At 41.2% G+C, this 17,576-nt stretch overlaps 1 protein-coding gene across 9 annotated transcripts in view; it reads left to right on the top strand.

Annotated features, from left to right (window-relative positions):
* The window catches only part of ATP10D (ATPase phospholipid transporting 10D (putative)), a 56,681-nt gene that overhangs the window by 27,806 nt on the left and 11,299 nt on the right, over positions 1-17,576 (top strand). For 6 of the 9 annotated variants that reach the window (XM_065697750.1, XM_065697767.1, XM_065697764.1 and 3 more), the window contains 10 exons: positions 412-597; positions 2,678-3,293; positions 4,756-4,862; positions 5,279-5,405; positions 7,583-7,767; positions 12,105-12,411; positions 13,059-13,135; positions 13,674-13,799; positions 14,254-14,454; positions 17,210-17,290. In XM_065697750.1, the coding sequence (XP_065553822.1) occupies positions 412-597; positions 2,678-3,293; positions 4,756-4,862; positions 5,279-5,405; positions 7,583-7,767; positions 12,105-12,411; positions 13,059-13,135; positions 13,674-13,799; positions 14,254-14,454; positions 17,210-17,290 (2,013 nt within the window). Of the gene's footprint in view, positions 1-411; positions 598-2,677; positions 3,294-4,755; positions 4,863-5,278; positions 5,406-7,582; positions 7,768-12,104; positions 12,412-13,058; positions 13,136-13,673; positions 13,800-14,253; positions 14,455-17,209; positions 17,291-17,576 lie in introns of those variants that run through there. The other 3 variants (XM_065697774.1, XM_065697784.1, XM_065697792.1) reach the window with 3 other exon arrangements.

The raw sequence follows: 17,576 nt of genomic DNA, 5'->3' as shown, positions 1-17,576 counted from the left end.
TGTATGCTTTAGTTCTTGCTGCTGTGAGTGCATGATCACTCCTGCTAAAATGACCAACTTCATCTTAAAAACAGTTTTTAATCTGTTTTAAGAGATTTCTAACATTTTCTGGTTTTAACGGGAAATACCTGGATGAACAATATTTATTGGAAGTTGTAGAGGTGAAAACTCAGCTTCTCTAACTGAAGATGTCTAATTAGCATTCATCATACTTAATCTCAGTTGAAGTGTCTGTGAACTATGGCTTTACTGTTTACCTGTCTAGGCATGAAGCTTACAATTTTCAGTGGGCTAACAGAAGGCAGTGAAGACACCAGAGTGTTACTCTATTTCATCTGTAACTGCTTTAACCTCCAGAGACTAAGATTAAACTTATAACCTAACGGACAGTTTTGTTCATTTCATCAATAGGAAACAGATGTTATACCTGACACACAATTGTTGAAGAAGTTCAGTCAAATTTCTTCTCATTCCTGTGATCAGTCAGAAGCTAGCAGCAAGTTATCTCTGGAGACAATGTACATCACTGACTTCTTTCTTGCTCTGGCAATCTGTAATACTGTGGTAGTTTCAGTCCCCAGTCAGCCACGTCAGAAGGTAACAAGGTCTTATTTTTGGCTATTTGGCTATATTCATAAAGAAATTAACTCCTTTTGGGTTGATTACAAAAGGAAAAAAACAATTACCTGACATTTAAAAAATGACCCTTTTCTCTTCTATTGGTTTGTCCTCTTAGAAAGACAGGAAATACTGTAAACCCACAAAGTGCTGTCAGTTAATACGTAATATAATGCTGGTAGCATTTTTCAGAAGCAGAAAAACTTGGCTTCAGTATTTTTTCTTCTGCGTATAGACAGTTCATAACTTTTACAAACAAATTTTGAAATTAAATTGAAGTTGTGTTTTTTTTCTGTGTTCTAGTTATGTTTTTCTAGAGATGTGCACAGCTTCCTTTTAGAGTACCCTAAAGCTCAGGTTACCTTTATAAATAGGTTATTATTGGCTGAAAGCTGAGAATAATCAGAAGACTCCCAGAATACTGAAATTGAGAACGGTCTTACCTGTTCCCTGACTATTCAAATAGAGTTTCAGCAAAAGTATGGAAGGTCAAGTTTCACATATGTAATAATCTGAAATAAAAATGCTTTGCAGTATGGCATAAAGTGGTCTCATTTTGAGTGTACAGTGCATTTGCTAGACTGTCCTGGTTTAATGGTCTGGGGTGTGTTTAAGTATTCTAAGACCTTTTGTTTTCAGAGCACACAACCTAACAGCTTTTTAAAGGCATGAATACCTTTTTCAAATCCTTTTTTTTTTTTCTTTTTTTTTTTTGGGTGGGGTGGGGGTTGAGTTTGTTTTGTTTTTTTTTCAGGATGGGATTTTCTTAAGTCCGTCTTTTAGCAATTTTGATTTTGTTGCTGCAGGATAATTCCCAAGTTTAGCTTTGATTTTCTTCCCCCCCTCCCCTGGTTATTTCTGTTCATTGACTTTGATTTTGGTGTCCATCTAGGCAGTGAACATACAACCATGGCTGGAGATGTTCCCAAAAGGCATCCTGTGGAGTATAAAATACCTCCTATGTATAAGGGAGATTGGTATTTTAGTCTGCTTCCAGACATTCCCAGAAACAGGCAGCGTAACAGGCAGCCTACAGGTCCATGTGTGGAATGGGCAGCTGTGTTTCATAGTGACTGATCAGTCATTCCTTAAAGATGATACAGAAAAAATACAGGCGAGGTTCTTGGTTTTTTTAGAATCATATTTCTGGATGACTTGCTAGCAGGGGAGATGATCTCTAGGTACTAGTAGGTAGGTTGGGAGGGGCAATGTGGCATGAAGTTTCTGAGGTCATGGGAAATGACATTAAAGAGATCAAGGCAGTGTAAGTTTTCGGTGTTCCCTTGGGAAGAGGGAATGAAAGGATGTTCCTAGTCTCTATTTCCATGATGCTGGATGCAGGCAGGTTACAAATTGTGTGCAGCTGTGGTAGAAGTGAAGCCAGAGTCTGTCCTTGCTTTATGCTTTTCAGTGGCAAAGGAGAGCATGCTTCCTGATGACAATTCAGTCTTAACTCTTACCCAGTAACTAGATTTTAATAACAAGCTTGCATGCCTTGTTCCTTCTTTCTGAGCTGTTAACGGCCTGGCTGTTCTGAGAAACAGTAAACCAATTGTTTTGTAACATTGATAAGAAAGGAACTCTTTTGTTTTAAATTCAGATATTAAAGTATTGATATGAGGTATTGTATTGTTTTAGCTAGTTACTGTGGGAGGTATGGAATTGCTTTATTCTTCACAAGTGTCTTGCTAATTCAGAGCAAGAATTAATGTGTTTATTTCCATTTGCCATAAGTTTTAAAAGTTATCTTATACTAATGCTTTCATTACTGAAATAGTTCTAAAGAGGAGTCACGAATCAAACTTTGAATGCATACAGTTTTCAGATCTGAAGTATTTTATAATTCTTTTGGTTGGAATAATGAAGCTCTTCCAGAACTGTTTAGTGTACTCACATGGTTATATGTTTAATTGAGCTGGCCATCTTGAATACAATCAAACTCATGGTAAATTTTAAAATACTACATTCATTAAGAAACTTACATAGTTTGTAAGCTATCCTTCTTCAATTTAGTGAAATACAAAGAATTTAACGTAAATGCTTTCTCTAACTGTTCCAGATGAGACTGTCTTCGCTGGGTAGGATGCCTATTAAATCACTTGAGGAAATCCGGCAGATGTTCCAGAGGTTGTCAGTCCGGAGACTAAGTTCTTCCCCGCTTCCAAGTGTGAAGGAGTCATTATCTGAAAGCCCCAGTAGTTTTGTGAGCAAACTATCTGTTTTCAGAATGAAAATGGCTTCACCTGCTTTGGATGAAGCTGCTCAAAGGGCTGCTGAGCTTCACAATATGGACAGCCCAGAAAATTCCCAAGTGCCTCAAGAATTAGGTATGGTCAATGTAGCTGCTGGCTGTGAACACAACAGTGCTACGTCATCTGTTGAATTGTCTCCTTTACCTAAACTTTGTTATGAAGCTGAGAGTCCAGACGAAGCTGCCTTAGTTCATGCTGCTAGGGCTTATAAATGTGTTTTGCAGTCTAGGACTCCAGATCAAGTAACTGTGGACTTTGCAGGTCTGGGATCTTTAACGTTTCAGCTTTTGCATATCCTGCCTTTTGATTCGGTGCGGAAAAGGATGTCAGTGGTGGTTCGGCATCCAGTTTCCAATGAAGTGGTGGTGTATACAAAAGGTGCAGACTCAGTCATGATGGATTTATTGAGAACTGCATCTGAAGGTATGTACAGAACTTTTAATTATTTTCTTACCTTTGTCGTTCTTCAGTACAGTTGAACAGATGGCCAGGTTCATGAGAAGAAACAAATAACCAAGCAGAGCTATTTTCTGTGAATAGTTCCTTATAGAGAACCCAGAAAGGTCTTATTGCTTGTCACCTAGATATAGCTGTGCTGTGTGCTGGTGTGGAAACTAAGAAGAGAGAAGCAGCTGTTACTCAAATAATTTAGTTGTGTTTAAGCAGACCCTTTGGACGGGGTCTGAAGTATTTCCAGTTACAAAGTAAGGCCACCTACCTGAATAGGTGGCATCTGCTGCCCAGCAAGAGGTGTTTATTAGAGTGAAATACTTTCTAGTCTTTGCCTGCGTTAGTGTTTCTGAGCTGTTTGAGAGAAGTATCTGTAGCAGGTGTCATCAATCAGTGCTTTTTGAGGTTTTTTTTTTTTTTCCTTTGATTGCTATTTCTATGTTTCTAGGTGTAATAATAATACCTGCAAAGTGTGTGGTGCCTCCTCATGGGCCCTCTTTTTAGGGAGTAAACGATTTTTGAATGGGCTGCTGGAGGGGTGCATCATGTTTAAGCACTGACTGATTTGCTCATACACTAGTGAACAGTCACTGATTTTTAACTGAAGGCAGTAAAAAGAAAGCATTATCTGTGTATGTTAGAAATAAATACCAAAATATACTTAAGTTCATAAGATGTTCCAGGTGTTTGGGGATATTTTTATGGTTTGGAAATAAGTATAAAGGAATTAATTTTTAAAGGCTTGCTCTTTGCAAAAGGGAGTTTGGTTTGTATGTTCCGTGACTGGCTGATCTCAGTAAGGAAGAGGGGTATTTCCAGTTCCATGGGTGGATTTTAACTCAGCCAACAGTAGCCTTCTAAAGTCTAGACAAAAAGCTGCTGTAGGCCAGGGGGCAGAAATGCTACTTCCGAAATCCGTCATCTTAGCAGGGGGGTAATCTTATGTCTTGAGGTGCCTTTCCTTACTTAGATTCTCAAGGTAAACTTGGAACCTAACTTCTACGTGTCTGAAGTCAGGTGAGTTGAATGCCTGTCTGAATAGCCCATCCCTTAACAGTTATTTTTATAAAAGCTTTTCTATGACTGCCCTTTGAGCTCCCTCCCACTAGACTGGTGACAGTAAAGCTGTTTGGGTGTCTGTGACTCCGTTCATTTTAGAAAATGATCTTACTTTAGAAAAACATTTTGACATATGCTACTGGCATCCAAAGATGTGTCAGTGCCAGATAGGTTCTCCATAACATCTGGTGCCAGCTGCTCTCTATAGATACAGCCACAGTACATTGTGCAAACATGAAGATACTTTCACAAGTAAAATAAAGTCTGGTAATATTTTGGCATTTTAAAAACTTATGTAGACCTTCAACATTTTCTGCTTAATTTAGCCTAAGAATGCATATTTAAGTTGCTTTATCTGCTTTTTGTGTGGTAATAGATACTAATAATTCAGAAATGGAACAAAAGAAGATTAAAGAGAGAACTCAGAAGCATTTGGATGACTATGCCAGAAGAGGACTACGCACTCTGTGTATTGCTAAGAAGGTAATCCTTTTAATACATATTTTTAGGAATGTCTGTGACCAATCTCAGTGGTCCAATGGAGCAGACACTGTTTCTAAGCAGATTCATCCATTGCCACACTTTGTTTATCCTTATGTTCTATATGGGAGGAATTTGTAAGTTGACCCAAATCAATTCCTGACTTCTGTTAGCTTGTCATAGCTGTTGTCAGCTTAGGATGCCAAGCACCTTAATATCTTAATTCTAAGACAGGGGCTGTCAAATAGTCTGGTTTTAATTCCAGAGAGTCCTGAGTGAAACTTGCCCTGGTTGTAATTCCAGACACAGAAAACAAATCAAGTCAGACCTAGTTTATTTGGTTTCACAAACAGTTTGCGGCGTTATAAGCTCAGGATGCAAAACCTAGGTCATGCTGTATGTTTTCTCTCTCTCTGCAGGCGATGAGTGATGCAGAATATGCAGAGTGGTTAAATCACCATTTTTTAGCAGAAACCAGTATTGACAACAGGGAGGAGCTGCTGCTTGAATCTGCCATCAGGCTTGAGACCAGGCTAACTTTGCTCGGTAGGTAGAGAATGCTGTAACTCCCAGGAAACTGCATATGTTATTCATAACTGGAATTTACTTGCTAACCTCAATTAGCTTTCTACAGGCCTAGAATTTATTGTCATTCCTGAATTTCCATAAATCTTCCTGGTAACTTTGTACTAGTTGTAAAACACACTGAAGACAGCAAGTGTTCTGTTGTTTGTAAAGGGTGAAGTTTTATTAATTGCTGGTTTGGGTTTTTTTTAATTTGGTTTCTTTTTTGTGCTTACCAGATTTTTTTAAGTGTCTTCATAATAAGCATGAAAAATGATAGTAACAAACCAAAGGCCTGCCTGGGCAAACATACGCAGAGATCCCACTTCTGGGTATGTTTTCCATCACTGTTGCATTTCTGGCTTAGCAGGTATGCTTGTGCTGTGTCCTCCTGTAATAACATGGAGATAAGAAATCAGAAATGCTTCTTCAGGAACCATTCCTCTGGTGGTCATTCAGCTGTGCAGAAATGCGGAGGCCAAGATAAAATGAAAAACATTTGGTTTAGATGTGTAAAAGGTAAACTGCAGGCAGTATTGGATAATAGCTCCACAGAACTGCCCAGCAAATAACATTTGGAAAACAAAATGCAGAGATCTGACTGACTGACTGGGATGGTAAAGGCAGCTCATGCTAGAAGCTGAAGAGAGATAGATTCTATTGTGTGGAAGGGTGTTACTCCATTCTGTGCTGCATCTGCTCAGTGCAGATGCCATAAATATCTTCGTATGAAAAGGGAGAGCTAAGCGTATAGACTGCCCAAGTTGAAATAACATTTTTCTTTCTTCCCCCAATGCCTGACAGTGCCTCTTGAAGCAGTTTGCATCAAATAGATCCCAGCTTCTTTTCTGTCACTTTTGTTTACTTGCATCAAAATGCGAGTGCAGAGCAAGGACCTGGTGGTTTTTGTCTTCCCAGTGACCTGAGGCCATGAGCTCTATGCAGTGTTGGCAGCTACTTAAAGAAGAAATTGCTATAGCATCAGAAATTTGGTTGACCTTTTGGCTCTTACCCATCCTCATATGACAGCGCTTTGTATTCAAATTGCTGGCTACAGGCCCTCACTAGAAACATGCCAGGAGGGAAAATTTTGCTTTGAATTTTTTTTATTGTTTGTCTTGCAGAATGAACCTAGCTGCAACTGTCTGAAGTTTCTTTCTGAGAAACTCTCTTAGCCTGAGAATCCCACAAGACAAAGCATGTCTTCTGGTTATGATTTAGTACAATTTGTGTTGTGAAAAAGTGATGGAAATGTCCTGTACAATAGTAAATCACTGGCACTGCAGCTTTTCAGAGTTGGTTCTGGTTTGTGCTCATGTTGTGTTACCCATTTTTACCAGAACAGAAGATTTTGTTGAGCTGGTTTCAGGGACACGATTCTGCCTGCTGTGCACAGCAGAGAAAAGGACATCTTTCTTAAAGTGTCTGTATTTTTTTTGTTGAAAGTCTTTCTTTAACCTCTAATGGTTGTGTATTAGAGCGGGTGTTTCCTCCCTGTGGAAGAGCATGTCAAGGCTGGCAGTGCAGGCAGGAGGAAAGGCAAACACAGAACTTAGTACTATGAATTGAAAGGACCTGTGACAGCAGGTACTGCAGCAGTGAGTGGGGAAACCTCATGATGAATGTAAGGTCTTTGCAGCAGTGTGCAAAAACATGACATAAGAAGAGGGAATTTTGGTGTGGAAAAGATGTCTTGGGACAAGAGGTACGCAGAATTCAGCTTGGAGAGCAGAGTTGAGGATAAGGAAGAGAAGTGGGCTTTGAGATAGGAAGGATTGAGGTGATACATGAAAGAAGGTTTGGGGTAGTCTGGTGTGGGAGAGACTGAGAATAATGGAGTATATTTGTCATGAGAATCGTGGGAGTCTGCATCTCACAGCCACTGGGGAATGTAACAATTGTGAGAACAAGAAAAGTTGGCGTAAAAGGGTCTTCTGAAGAGTTGGAGGTCCCCAGGGCTGTAGCCAGTGTGTGTGTCAACAGCCTCACATGTGATGAGCTCTGGGACAGAAAGATGTGAAAGGGAGACATTCCCAAGCATATCCCAATAGGGTGTCTGTTTTGGAATGTGAATACACACAGAGGACCGTCTTGTTCTGTCACTCTTGCAGTACTTTGGTTTTGGAAATACAGTAGCACTAATCTTTGTCTAAATTAAGGTGCCACCGGCATTGAAGATCGCCTGCAGGAGGGTGTTCCGGACACAATACAAGCGTTACGGAAAGCAGGAATAAAAATATGGATGCTGACAGGTGACAAGAGAGAGACAGCTGTCAACATTGCCTATGCTTGTAAACTGCTGGAACCAGATGACAGAATCTTCACTCTCAAATCACAGAGTAAGGTGAGTAGAAAAATGCACTTTTCTTCATGTTGTGTGTTGTTTTGGGTTTTTTTCTCCACTGAAAAATTCAGCCAGGCTGTATCACAGGGCAATACAGAAAAATAAAATGTCCTCTGCTTTCCCAACCGACTGAAGACAGCATGATTTCCTGGAAGATTCCTTTCCTGGAAGACAACTTCCTTCTGCAAGTAATAGAGGAGCCGACAAGGAGAGGTGCCATGCTTGACCTTGTGCTCGCCAACAGGGAAGGGCTTGTTGAGAATGTGGTACTCCAGGGCAGCCTTGGATGCAGCGATCACGAGATGGTCGAATTTGAGATCCCCAGGAGAGTGAGAAGAGCGTGCAGCAAGCTCACTGCCCTGGACTTCAAAAGAGCAGACTTTGGCCTCTTCAGGAGCCTGCTTAGTAAGGTTCCATGGGATATAGCCCTGGAGGGCAGGGGGGCCCAAGACTGTTGGTTGATATTCAAGGAGCACCTGCTACAAGCTCAGGAGTGCTGCATCCCAACTAGAAGGAAGTGCAGCAGGAGGGCCAGGAGACCTCCTTGGATGGACAAGGAGCTGCTGAGGAAAGTTCAAAGGAAAAAAGAGGCTTATAAAAAATGGAAGCAAGGACAGGCAGCCTGGGTAGAGTACAAGGATGTTGTCCGGGAAGCTAGGGACCAGGTTAGGAAGGCTCAGGCCCAGTTAGAATTAAACCTAACCAGGGATGTTAAGGATAACAGGAAGGGATTCTACAGGTACGTAGCAAACAAAAAAACAGACTAGGGACAAAATAGGCCCCCTGAGGAAGCTTTCAGGAGAACTGGCTACACAGGATTTGGAGAAGGCTGAAGTTCTGAATGACTTCTTCGCCTCGGTCTTCACTGGCAAAGGCTCTGACTGCACCACCCAGTTCTTAGAAAGTAGATGCAGGGACTGTGAGAATGAAGACCTTGGGCCCACTGTAGGAGAGGATCTGGTTCGAGTGTAGGAGAGGATCTGGTTCGAGACCATCTTCAAAATCTGAACACACTCAAGTCCGTGGGACCTGATGGAATCCATCTGTGGGTCCTGAAGGAGCTGGCGAATGAAGTTGCTAAGCCACTGGCCATCGTATTTGAAAAATCATGGCAGTCAGGTGAAGTTCCCGACGACTGGAAAAAGGGAAATATAACCCCCATTTTCAAGAAGGGGAAAATGGATGACCCGGGGAATTACAGACCAGTCAGTCTCACCTCTGTGCCTGGTAAAATCTTGGAGCACATTCTCCTGGAAGGCATGCTGAGGCACTGAAAAACAAGGTGCTTGGTGACAGCCAGCATGGCTTCACTAAGGGGAAGTCCTGCCTGACCAATTTGGTGGCCTTCTATGATGGGGCTACAGAATTGATGGATAAGGGTAAAGCAGTTGATGTCATCTACCTGGACTTGTGCAAAGCATTTGACACTGTCCCACTCAACATCCTTCTCTCTAAATTGGAGAGACATCAATTTGATGGATGGACCACTCCGTGGATAAAGAACTGGCTGGATGGCCGCACACAAAGAGTTGTGGTCAATGGCTCGATGTCCGGCTGGAGACCAGTAACGAGTGGTGTCCCTCAGGGATCGGTGTTGGGACCGGTCTTGTTTAACATCTTCATCGCTGACATGGACAGTGAGATTGAGTGCGCCCTCAGCAAGTTTACCGATGACACCAAGCTGTGTGGTCGGGTTGATACGCTGGAGGGAAGGGATGCCATCCAGAGGGACCTTGACACGCTTGTGAGGTGGGCTGATGCCAACCTCATGAAGTTCAACCATGACAAGTGCAAGGTCCTACACCTGGGTCGGAGCAATCCCAGGCACAGCTACAGACTGGGCAAAGAAGAGATTCAGAGCGGCCCTGCAGAGAAGGACTTGGGGGTGATGGTCGATGAGAAAATGAACATGAGCCGGCTTCAGTGTGCGCTCGCAGCCCAGAAAGCCAACCGTATCCTGGGCTGCATCAAAAGGAGTGACCAGCAGGTCGAAGGAGGTGATCCTGCCCCTCTACTCTGCTCTTGTGAGACCTCACCTGGAGTATTGTGTGCAGTTCTGGTGTCCTCGACATAAAAAGGACATGGAACTGCTGGAACAAGTCCAGAGGAGGGCCACGAGGATGATCAAGGGACTGGAGCACCTCCCGTATGAAGACAGGCCAAGGAAGTTGGGGCTTTTCAGCCTGGAGAAGAGAAGGCTGCGTGGGGACCTCAGAGCAGCCTTCCAGTACCTGAAGGGGGCCTATAGGGATGCTGGGGAGGGACTCTTTGTCAGGGACTGTAGTGACAGGACAAGGGGTAAAGGGTTAAAACTTAAACAGGGGAAGTTTAGATTGGATATAAGGAGGAAATTCTTTCCTGTTAGGGTGGTGAGACACTGGAATGGGTTGCCCAGGGAGGTTGTGAGTGCTCCATCCCTGGCGGTGTTCAAGGCCAGGTTGGATGAAGCCTTGCGTGGGATGGTTTAGTGAGAGGTGTCCCTGTCCATGGCAGGGGGGTTGGAACTAGATGATCTTGAGGTCCTTTCCAACCATAACTATTCTATGATTCTATGAAGATGAAAATACTGGAAAACTGGCAGTTTGCTGCCTTGTGAGTAAAATATTAAATCCTTTATATGTATGTATCATTGGTTTCTTTGTATACAGTCCCTAAATTATGTTTAACTATTTTAATTGAATAAACTGCTTCATTTCTTTTTGTGGGTGGGTTAGAGATTTGGCATGACCTCAAGTTGCATCAGGGGAGGTTTATTTTGGATATCGGGAAAAAGTGCTTCACAGGAAGGTTGATCAAGCATTGAAACAGGCTGCCCAGGGATGTGGCTGAAACACCATCCCTGGAGGTGTTTAAAAATCATGTAGATAAGGTGCTTAGCGACATGGTTTAGTGGTGGACTTGGCAGTGCTGGCTTAATAGTTGGACTCCATGATCTTAAAAGGTTTTCTTCCAACCTAAATGATTCTACTGTTCTCTGTAACTAGAGGTTCCAGATGACTGTGACTTACAGCATATTAGCAATGTAAAAATTATGGTTATATAAATCCTACTGTATTAAATTTCATGTTGCTTTGTGTAGAATATTCCCTCTGTCCTGCGTGTCTTGCATGAATGTACAAAGAATTGTCCCATGAAGCTACATTGTAAATCATTTAAGAAAACTAATCTGCCAACAATTTTATTAGAGAAAAAGCTGCCTTCTCCCCACCACCCAGTAATTCAGTGATTGATAGAGTGGTTAAAACTGCTGCTGTTTTGGGAGGCAAGATTAATTCTATTTGATTGTTGTGTCCTCTTGTGGATGCTTATAACCAGCAGTTTTTCAAATCTTGATTTTTATCAATTTGAGGGTTCTTAAGAGAGAAATTACTAACTGTAACTGGTAATCCAAGGAATGAAATGTCCCATCTCAGAGCAGAGACATGAAATCTGAGTCTTCTCTAAAGGACTGGCAGATTCTTCCAAGACCTTTCGTATTTCTTTTTTTCTCTGCTTATATGTTACTTTAGAAATTCAGCTTGTATATGCCATAAAAGGTAGTGTGGCAGGTGGTGACTGTGAAATAAAGTGAAAAAGAAAGGATTTTTAGTCCAGTTGTGTTTGAGGAAAGCTTGGGGGTTGATTTTTGCTAACACTTTTTTCTTCCTTTTTTCCTACAGGGGAATGAGTGTCTTACTTAACAGTAAGAACTGAGTCCCTTTTGCAGAAGTGCTCATCCTCCCTCTAACTAAGCTTTGAAATAAAAAATAGGCAGTATTCGATACTGTTGCATTTCAAAGGAAAATGAGATTTAAGAACATGTATTTTCTTCTATATAACATGCACATTATGTATGTTGATACCAAGAATTTTTTGGCCATCTTATATTGATTCTGATGAAGTAAATTCCACAAGGCCAGTTCTTCAGTAATTCAGTAACAGCTCGCCTATAATCTGATTTGAAATGCACTTTTGGCGTTGCGTGCCAGACAAAAGAAGTGTAGAGAGCAAAAGTCTTCTATCAAAGCTGTATTTATTTTACAGAATCCTTAATATTTTTCTTTTTTCTGCTAGTCTTACAGATATTTTCTGATTTGCTTCAGTTTTTTCCCTTCTAGTACAATACCCAATGCAACCTACTTAGCAAAGTTAAATCTCAGGCCCTTTTATTAACAACAGGCTGCATCCTTTGTGATTTTAAAGAGTTCTTCAGCTCATGTCTGAGCTTTCTGTATTCAAGTGAAATGCTACACAAGGGCAGCATCTGACTTTTTCTCCTTACGTATTTCATAAATTGGAACGGAAGCCAGAACACAAACAGTATTTTAGTAAGTTGCCTTGCTCTTGTCTTTAATTAGGATGCCTGTGCCTTGATGATGAGCAAAATTTTAGAAGGCATCCAGAAGAATACTTCTAAAAAACAACCTGGTCAGAAACTTGGGAATGCCTCCGCAACTGTCTCCACCCAGTCTCCAGGGTTCAGTGCAGGCCTCGTTATTGATGGAAGGACTTTGGAGCATGTTCTTCATGACAGCCTACAGAATATTTTCTTGGAACTCACAGAAAAATGTCGGGCTGTAGTCTGCTGCAGAGCCACACCACTGCAGAAGAGTGTCCTGGTCAGACTGGTGCGAAGTAAGCTAAAGGCAATGACATTAGCTATAGGTGAGTCCTGTGGTTATTGGTTATCTTATTTTCTCTGAAAAGGAGAAACCAGTTTCTTCTCTCCTGGTTGTTTTTTTTTTTTTTTTGTTAATGTCTGTCACAAAATTTACTTTACAGAGGATATTCCTTTGAATCATAGTTGTCTCTGGTGTAAGATTATGTTAGTATTCTGAAGTAGCAAATTTAGTCCATAAACATTGTCACAGTAACCTAAAGCAACAAGAACAGCAGCAATCCTTCTCAGTGTTATGTAGCATGTGCAAAGGAGCGAATAAGGGGTTTTTTTCTTGTCATTCTTCATCATGGCTCCCCAGAACAGGAAGGGAGAGGGGAGATGACAGGCTGAGATTTTAAACACCTGTATTTTCTGCTCCAGCATACCAACTACATTCTAATAAGATGAACAGCTAATATCCATTTGGAAAATACAGCTCATTCAAGTCAAGTCTTCCACTTACTTATCCTGCTTTCTGTAGGGTTTTCCCTAGGCTGCGCTTTTGGCCACAAAAATGCTTTTCTCTGAACATTCTGGTCTTGTATATTTGTCTTTTCCTGCCACCCCCATGGTGATGCAGTAGCCAGCAAAGCTGCCTTCAGGTTGAATTCCATGTAAGAGAGTTTATAGTTTTTTCTTCTTTTCTCTGTAGGTGATGGTGCCAACGATGTCAGTATGATCCAGGTGGCTGACACTGGTGTGGGGATATTGGGCCAAGAAGGCATGCAGGTAGTATATACAAAGACAGCTGCAAATGACATCAGATTCCATTTTAAATTGTTTCAGAGTTTACCCTGGAGGCCCAGTGACTCCACAACCCGTTACTGAACACGGGCAAGATTTTGCAGCCTGAGCTCACACCCAAGCCTTACTACTCTTCCAGCAGTGCTCAGAAGCTGAATGCTTCAGGGATTCAAACTCCAAACAACAGAGCTTGCTGAGTATCACCAAACTCCCTATTACTTGTGTCCTGCCAGGAAACAAGCAGCCTAAGCATCAGTGATTTCTGTGTTGTGTGGTAATAACAAAGACAGCCATGTTCCTGCCTATATTGTTGGGCTGAGCAGTTTGTATTAGAGTAAAATGTTGTATGGAGGGGCTCAGATCTGAGGGAGGGTAAGACTGTAAGCACTCTGTGTAAAAAAGAAAAAAATAACCCCATAAAATACGAGTTTCCATCAGCAGCCAAGTTGCTCATTTATCAGTATCTGAAACTTATCTTTAACACCCTGGAAATGACATATCCTTTCCTTCATGTGCATTGCAGGCTGTGATGGCAAGTGACTTTGCAGTCTGTCAGTTCAGACACCTCAAGAAGCTACTGCTTGTCCATGGTCATTGGTGTTATACCAGACTTACCAACATGGTGCTTTACTTCTTCTACAAGAATGTGGTACGTAGCAGTCCCATCCCAGGGAAATCACATTTTGCATGTTTGAGACCACTGAAGGTTTAGTGGGGCTTTATATTCTTTTTTATTTTGTTACTGTGAACAGTTTCAAAAAGCATCAAACAATTCATTTTCCAATTTATGTCTGCAGAGACCAGAGACCCTTATTCCTTGGACTGAATTTCTTACTCAAGTTATCTGATTAAACAGTGGGTAATGGGTGTTACCAGTGCAGTGGTAGCATGACTATTTAAACAAGTCATGTCCAAGTGTGAAATGTAAAGCTGTGACAAGTTTGAAATGTGTGCTAGTCAAATATAATCTTGAAGTGTAGGATTGGAATGAACTCCACAGCATTTATAATTATTTTTCTACAGTAGATCTGCCTGTTTCCCTCCTGGCTTTTAAAACCTTTGTCTGTGGGTAACATTTTGTCATGCTATGTTTGACTTTCCAGGCCTATGTAAACATCCTGTTCTGGTACCAGTTCTTCTGTGGGTTTTCAGGCACATCAATGACTGACTACTGGATCTTGATTCTTTTCAATCTCCTTTTTACGTCGGTGCCACCTATTGTTTATGGTGTCTTGGACAAAGATGTGTCTGCAGAGGTACTTCTGCAGCTCCCACAACTGTATATGATGAGCCAGAAATCTTTGGTAGGTTAAAGAATGCTTGGTCTGAAGCAAATTGGAATAGTCAGCATTTGAGCCATTTCTGTCTGCCTTTCCTTCATGGTTCACATCAGGCAAACATGAAGTTTAAAACCACTTTATTAGAAAAAACATCTAGGCTTGTGCGCATAAAACAAAAGCTGTGTTTTCAAAAGTTTTTGTAGGCTCTTTTCAGCCATATACACCTAATCTTATCAAATATTTGATGATAAGAGAAATTAAGGACTTCAGGGGAAGCATTGTACTAGATAAACATTGTTACTAGCTTGTTCAATTCAATCACTGTCTCAGCTGAGTGTCTGGGCTTACTTTCAAAGATAAGAGCCCTAGATACAGGTTTTTTTTCTCTGTCGTTTAAAGGTCTCAACTGCCACACCATTGAGGCTGGAGGTGCACAAGAAGTTGGGAGGGGGGACGTAGCCGAGGCAGCTGACCCCCACTTGACCACATGGATATCCCATCTCATATGCTGAGCATCATGCTCAGCGTATAAAGCTGGGGGAAGAAGGAAAGGACACACACACACACACACACACACATTTGAAGTGATGGTGTTTGTCTTCCCAAGTAACTGTTACTCATGATGCAGCCCTGATTTCCTGGAGGTGGCTGAATACCTGCCTGCCCATGGGAAGTGGTGAATGAATTCCTTGGGTTGCTTTGCTCATTCACATGTGGCCTTTGCTTTCCCTCTTAAAACTGTCTTTATCTCAACCCAGGATTTTTCTCACTTTTATTTTTCTGATTCCACCCTCATCCCACTGTGGGGGGGAATGAGGAAGCAGCTGTGTGGGGCTTAGTTGCCAGCTGCAGTTAAACTGCAACAAATGCTTAATTCAAATCATATTTTTATTATAGCAATTGAAAGCAGTGGCATACTGAGCCTGAGACAGAATAGATAATGGTAACCAAGAGAGAGGAAGCACTTGAGCATATGAGTTATCTAAAACTCACCATTTTCTTTATGATCATAGCTTTTCAGTGACAGACTTGACATTAAGAAGCATTTCTTTACAGAGAGAGTGGTCAAACACAGAAAAATGCTTTCTAGAGAGGTGGTCCATGTCCCAGGTCTGTCAGTGTTTGAGGCGTTTGAACAATGCCCTTAATAACATGCTCTAAATTTGTCAGTCCTGAAGTGGTCAGGCAGTTGTAGGTCTCTTCCAAATGAAATACACTGTGCTGTGCTGTTCTATTCTATTCTAACAAATGCTACTAAAAAAATGAGCTATGACATGCAGTTTTATCTGCATAATCTGGCAGAAGTCTAGGTCTGGTTTAGAAGGGAGAAAAAGATAAACAGCGAGGAAACAATTTGTTCTGTTTGTTTGCGGACCTTTAAATTTCTTTTTACTTATCCTGAAGTACTCTATGTTGCTTGGTTTATGATATTTTTGCTAAACAAAGTTGTCTTTTGGTACAAATCTGAGTCCCTGCAGAGTGGCTGAGGCATATCTGTGCTTTGTCAATCAAAGGGAGTTTTGACTAAGTAAAGGTTACAAGGCCTCAGATTTGGCCCTTTTTTGTCTTCAGGATGTGTGCAGTGAGCTGAGCTGACGGTTTTGAGGTAGCATAATCAGAATTACTGCATTACAGAAGTTCCCCCACACACACGCTTTTTTTTTCCCTTAACTTTTATCAGAGTTTTTTGTTCATCATTGCCTTGCTCTGTGGTTGGAATTGTTAAGTAGTAAATCGTATCACTTCTTGCATGAAAGCACAGTGAAATACTTGTTTTTATTAAATGCGGTATAGAAAATCAAGTGCAGTATAGAAGAAATAAATGCTTTAAAAGATGTAGTATCATACACAGTATTGCACCATGATATCACAAGTGCACAGAACTGTACAAGCTATAAAAATGGACAGTAACTTGGATTCATGTTCAGTATTTTAAAGCACTTCCCTGACAGGCAAATAAGGTAAATTTCCCACACCACCTCCAGAGAGCAGTTCAGTTCTTGAAAGAGCTGGATCTTTTTGGAGAAACACATCCCTCTCCACTAATTGTAGATGAAGTCCTGGGTAACTGGGTTGCTCATCTATGTGTCTCAATCTAGGACCTGAAGGAATGGCATATATTTTAATCAGGGTGGATGCAGCTATATGGTTTCATAAGTGGTTGAGCTGTCATAGCAGTTTGCTGCCACTAAGTGAGGAAGGCTTGTTCCTTTTCTTCTCCTTTCTTTCCATTCCCTGTTTTCACCCACATAGTTAAATTATATTCCTTTTGCCAATTTGATTGTCCCATGAGATCTTCTAGGAGCTGATTTAGCTCACTAAAACAGCAGTGTGTTATTCCAGCAGAAAAACAAATTGGTTTTGCATATTCCAGTGAGTAAGGTTATCTCAGTCTGCCCAGAGAAGTCAGCCAGCCCAAATTAAGAGGCAGAAGCACATGTACTGAAAAAGAAGGGGATGGAGATAGAAGAAAGTGGGATTTGGTGTTCAGTGATGGTAAGCTGCTAGGGTAATTCACTGCACCCTGTCCTCCTTGTCTTAGTACTCAAGTGAAGGCTCTGGTAGGTCTGTTCTGGCAGAAACAGCTATAAGAACAGTTAGCTGCTTGTGTGGAGTGAGATCTTTATCCTATTACCATAACACAGAAGATTCCTTTTCATTGAGAAACTAACTGGAATTGCTTCTGAAGATAATCTTTCCTCAGATCCAAATTAATGCTAATTAAGGATGCAGCAATTTGTTCAATTTGTTTATCTGCCATTATCTGTTTTTCTTACAGGCTTACTTGCCTTCAACATTCTGGATAACCTTGGTGGATGCTTTTTACCAAAGTATTGTTTGCTTTTTTGTGCCTTATTTTGTAAGTGTTGGATATGAAATACATTTATGCATTTTGATATACTAAAACCCCAGACAAATTAGAGAACAAAATTGTTTGATTTTAATATATAAATGTGTACTAATGGGATCATCATTGGAACTGAGCTGAACTGCTGACGGAGGGGAGTTTTAGATTAGATATTAGGAAGAAAATTCTTCATTGTGAGGTTGGTGAGGTGCTGGCATAGGTTGCCCAGAGAAGCTATGGCTACTCCATCCCTGGAAGTGTCCAAGGCCAGGTTGGGCAACCTGGTCTACTGGAAGGT

The sequence above is a fragment of the Lathamus discolor genome, chromosome 1 (assembly GCF_037157495.1).
Source record: "Lathamus discolor isolate bLatDis1 chromosome 1, bLatDis1.hap1, whole genome shotgun sequence".
In the NCBI taxonomy this organism is placed as follows: domain Eukaryota; kingdom Metazoa; phylum Chordata; class Aves; order Psittaciformes; family Psittacidae; genus Lathamus; species Lathamus discolor.
This window is presented reverse-complemented; position numbering and strand designations above follow the sequence as displayed.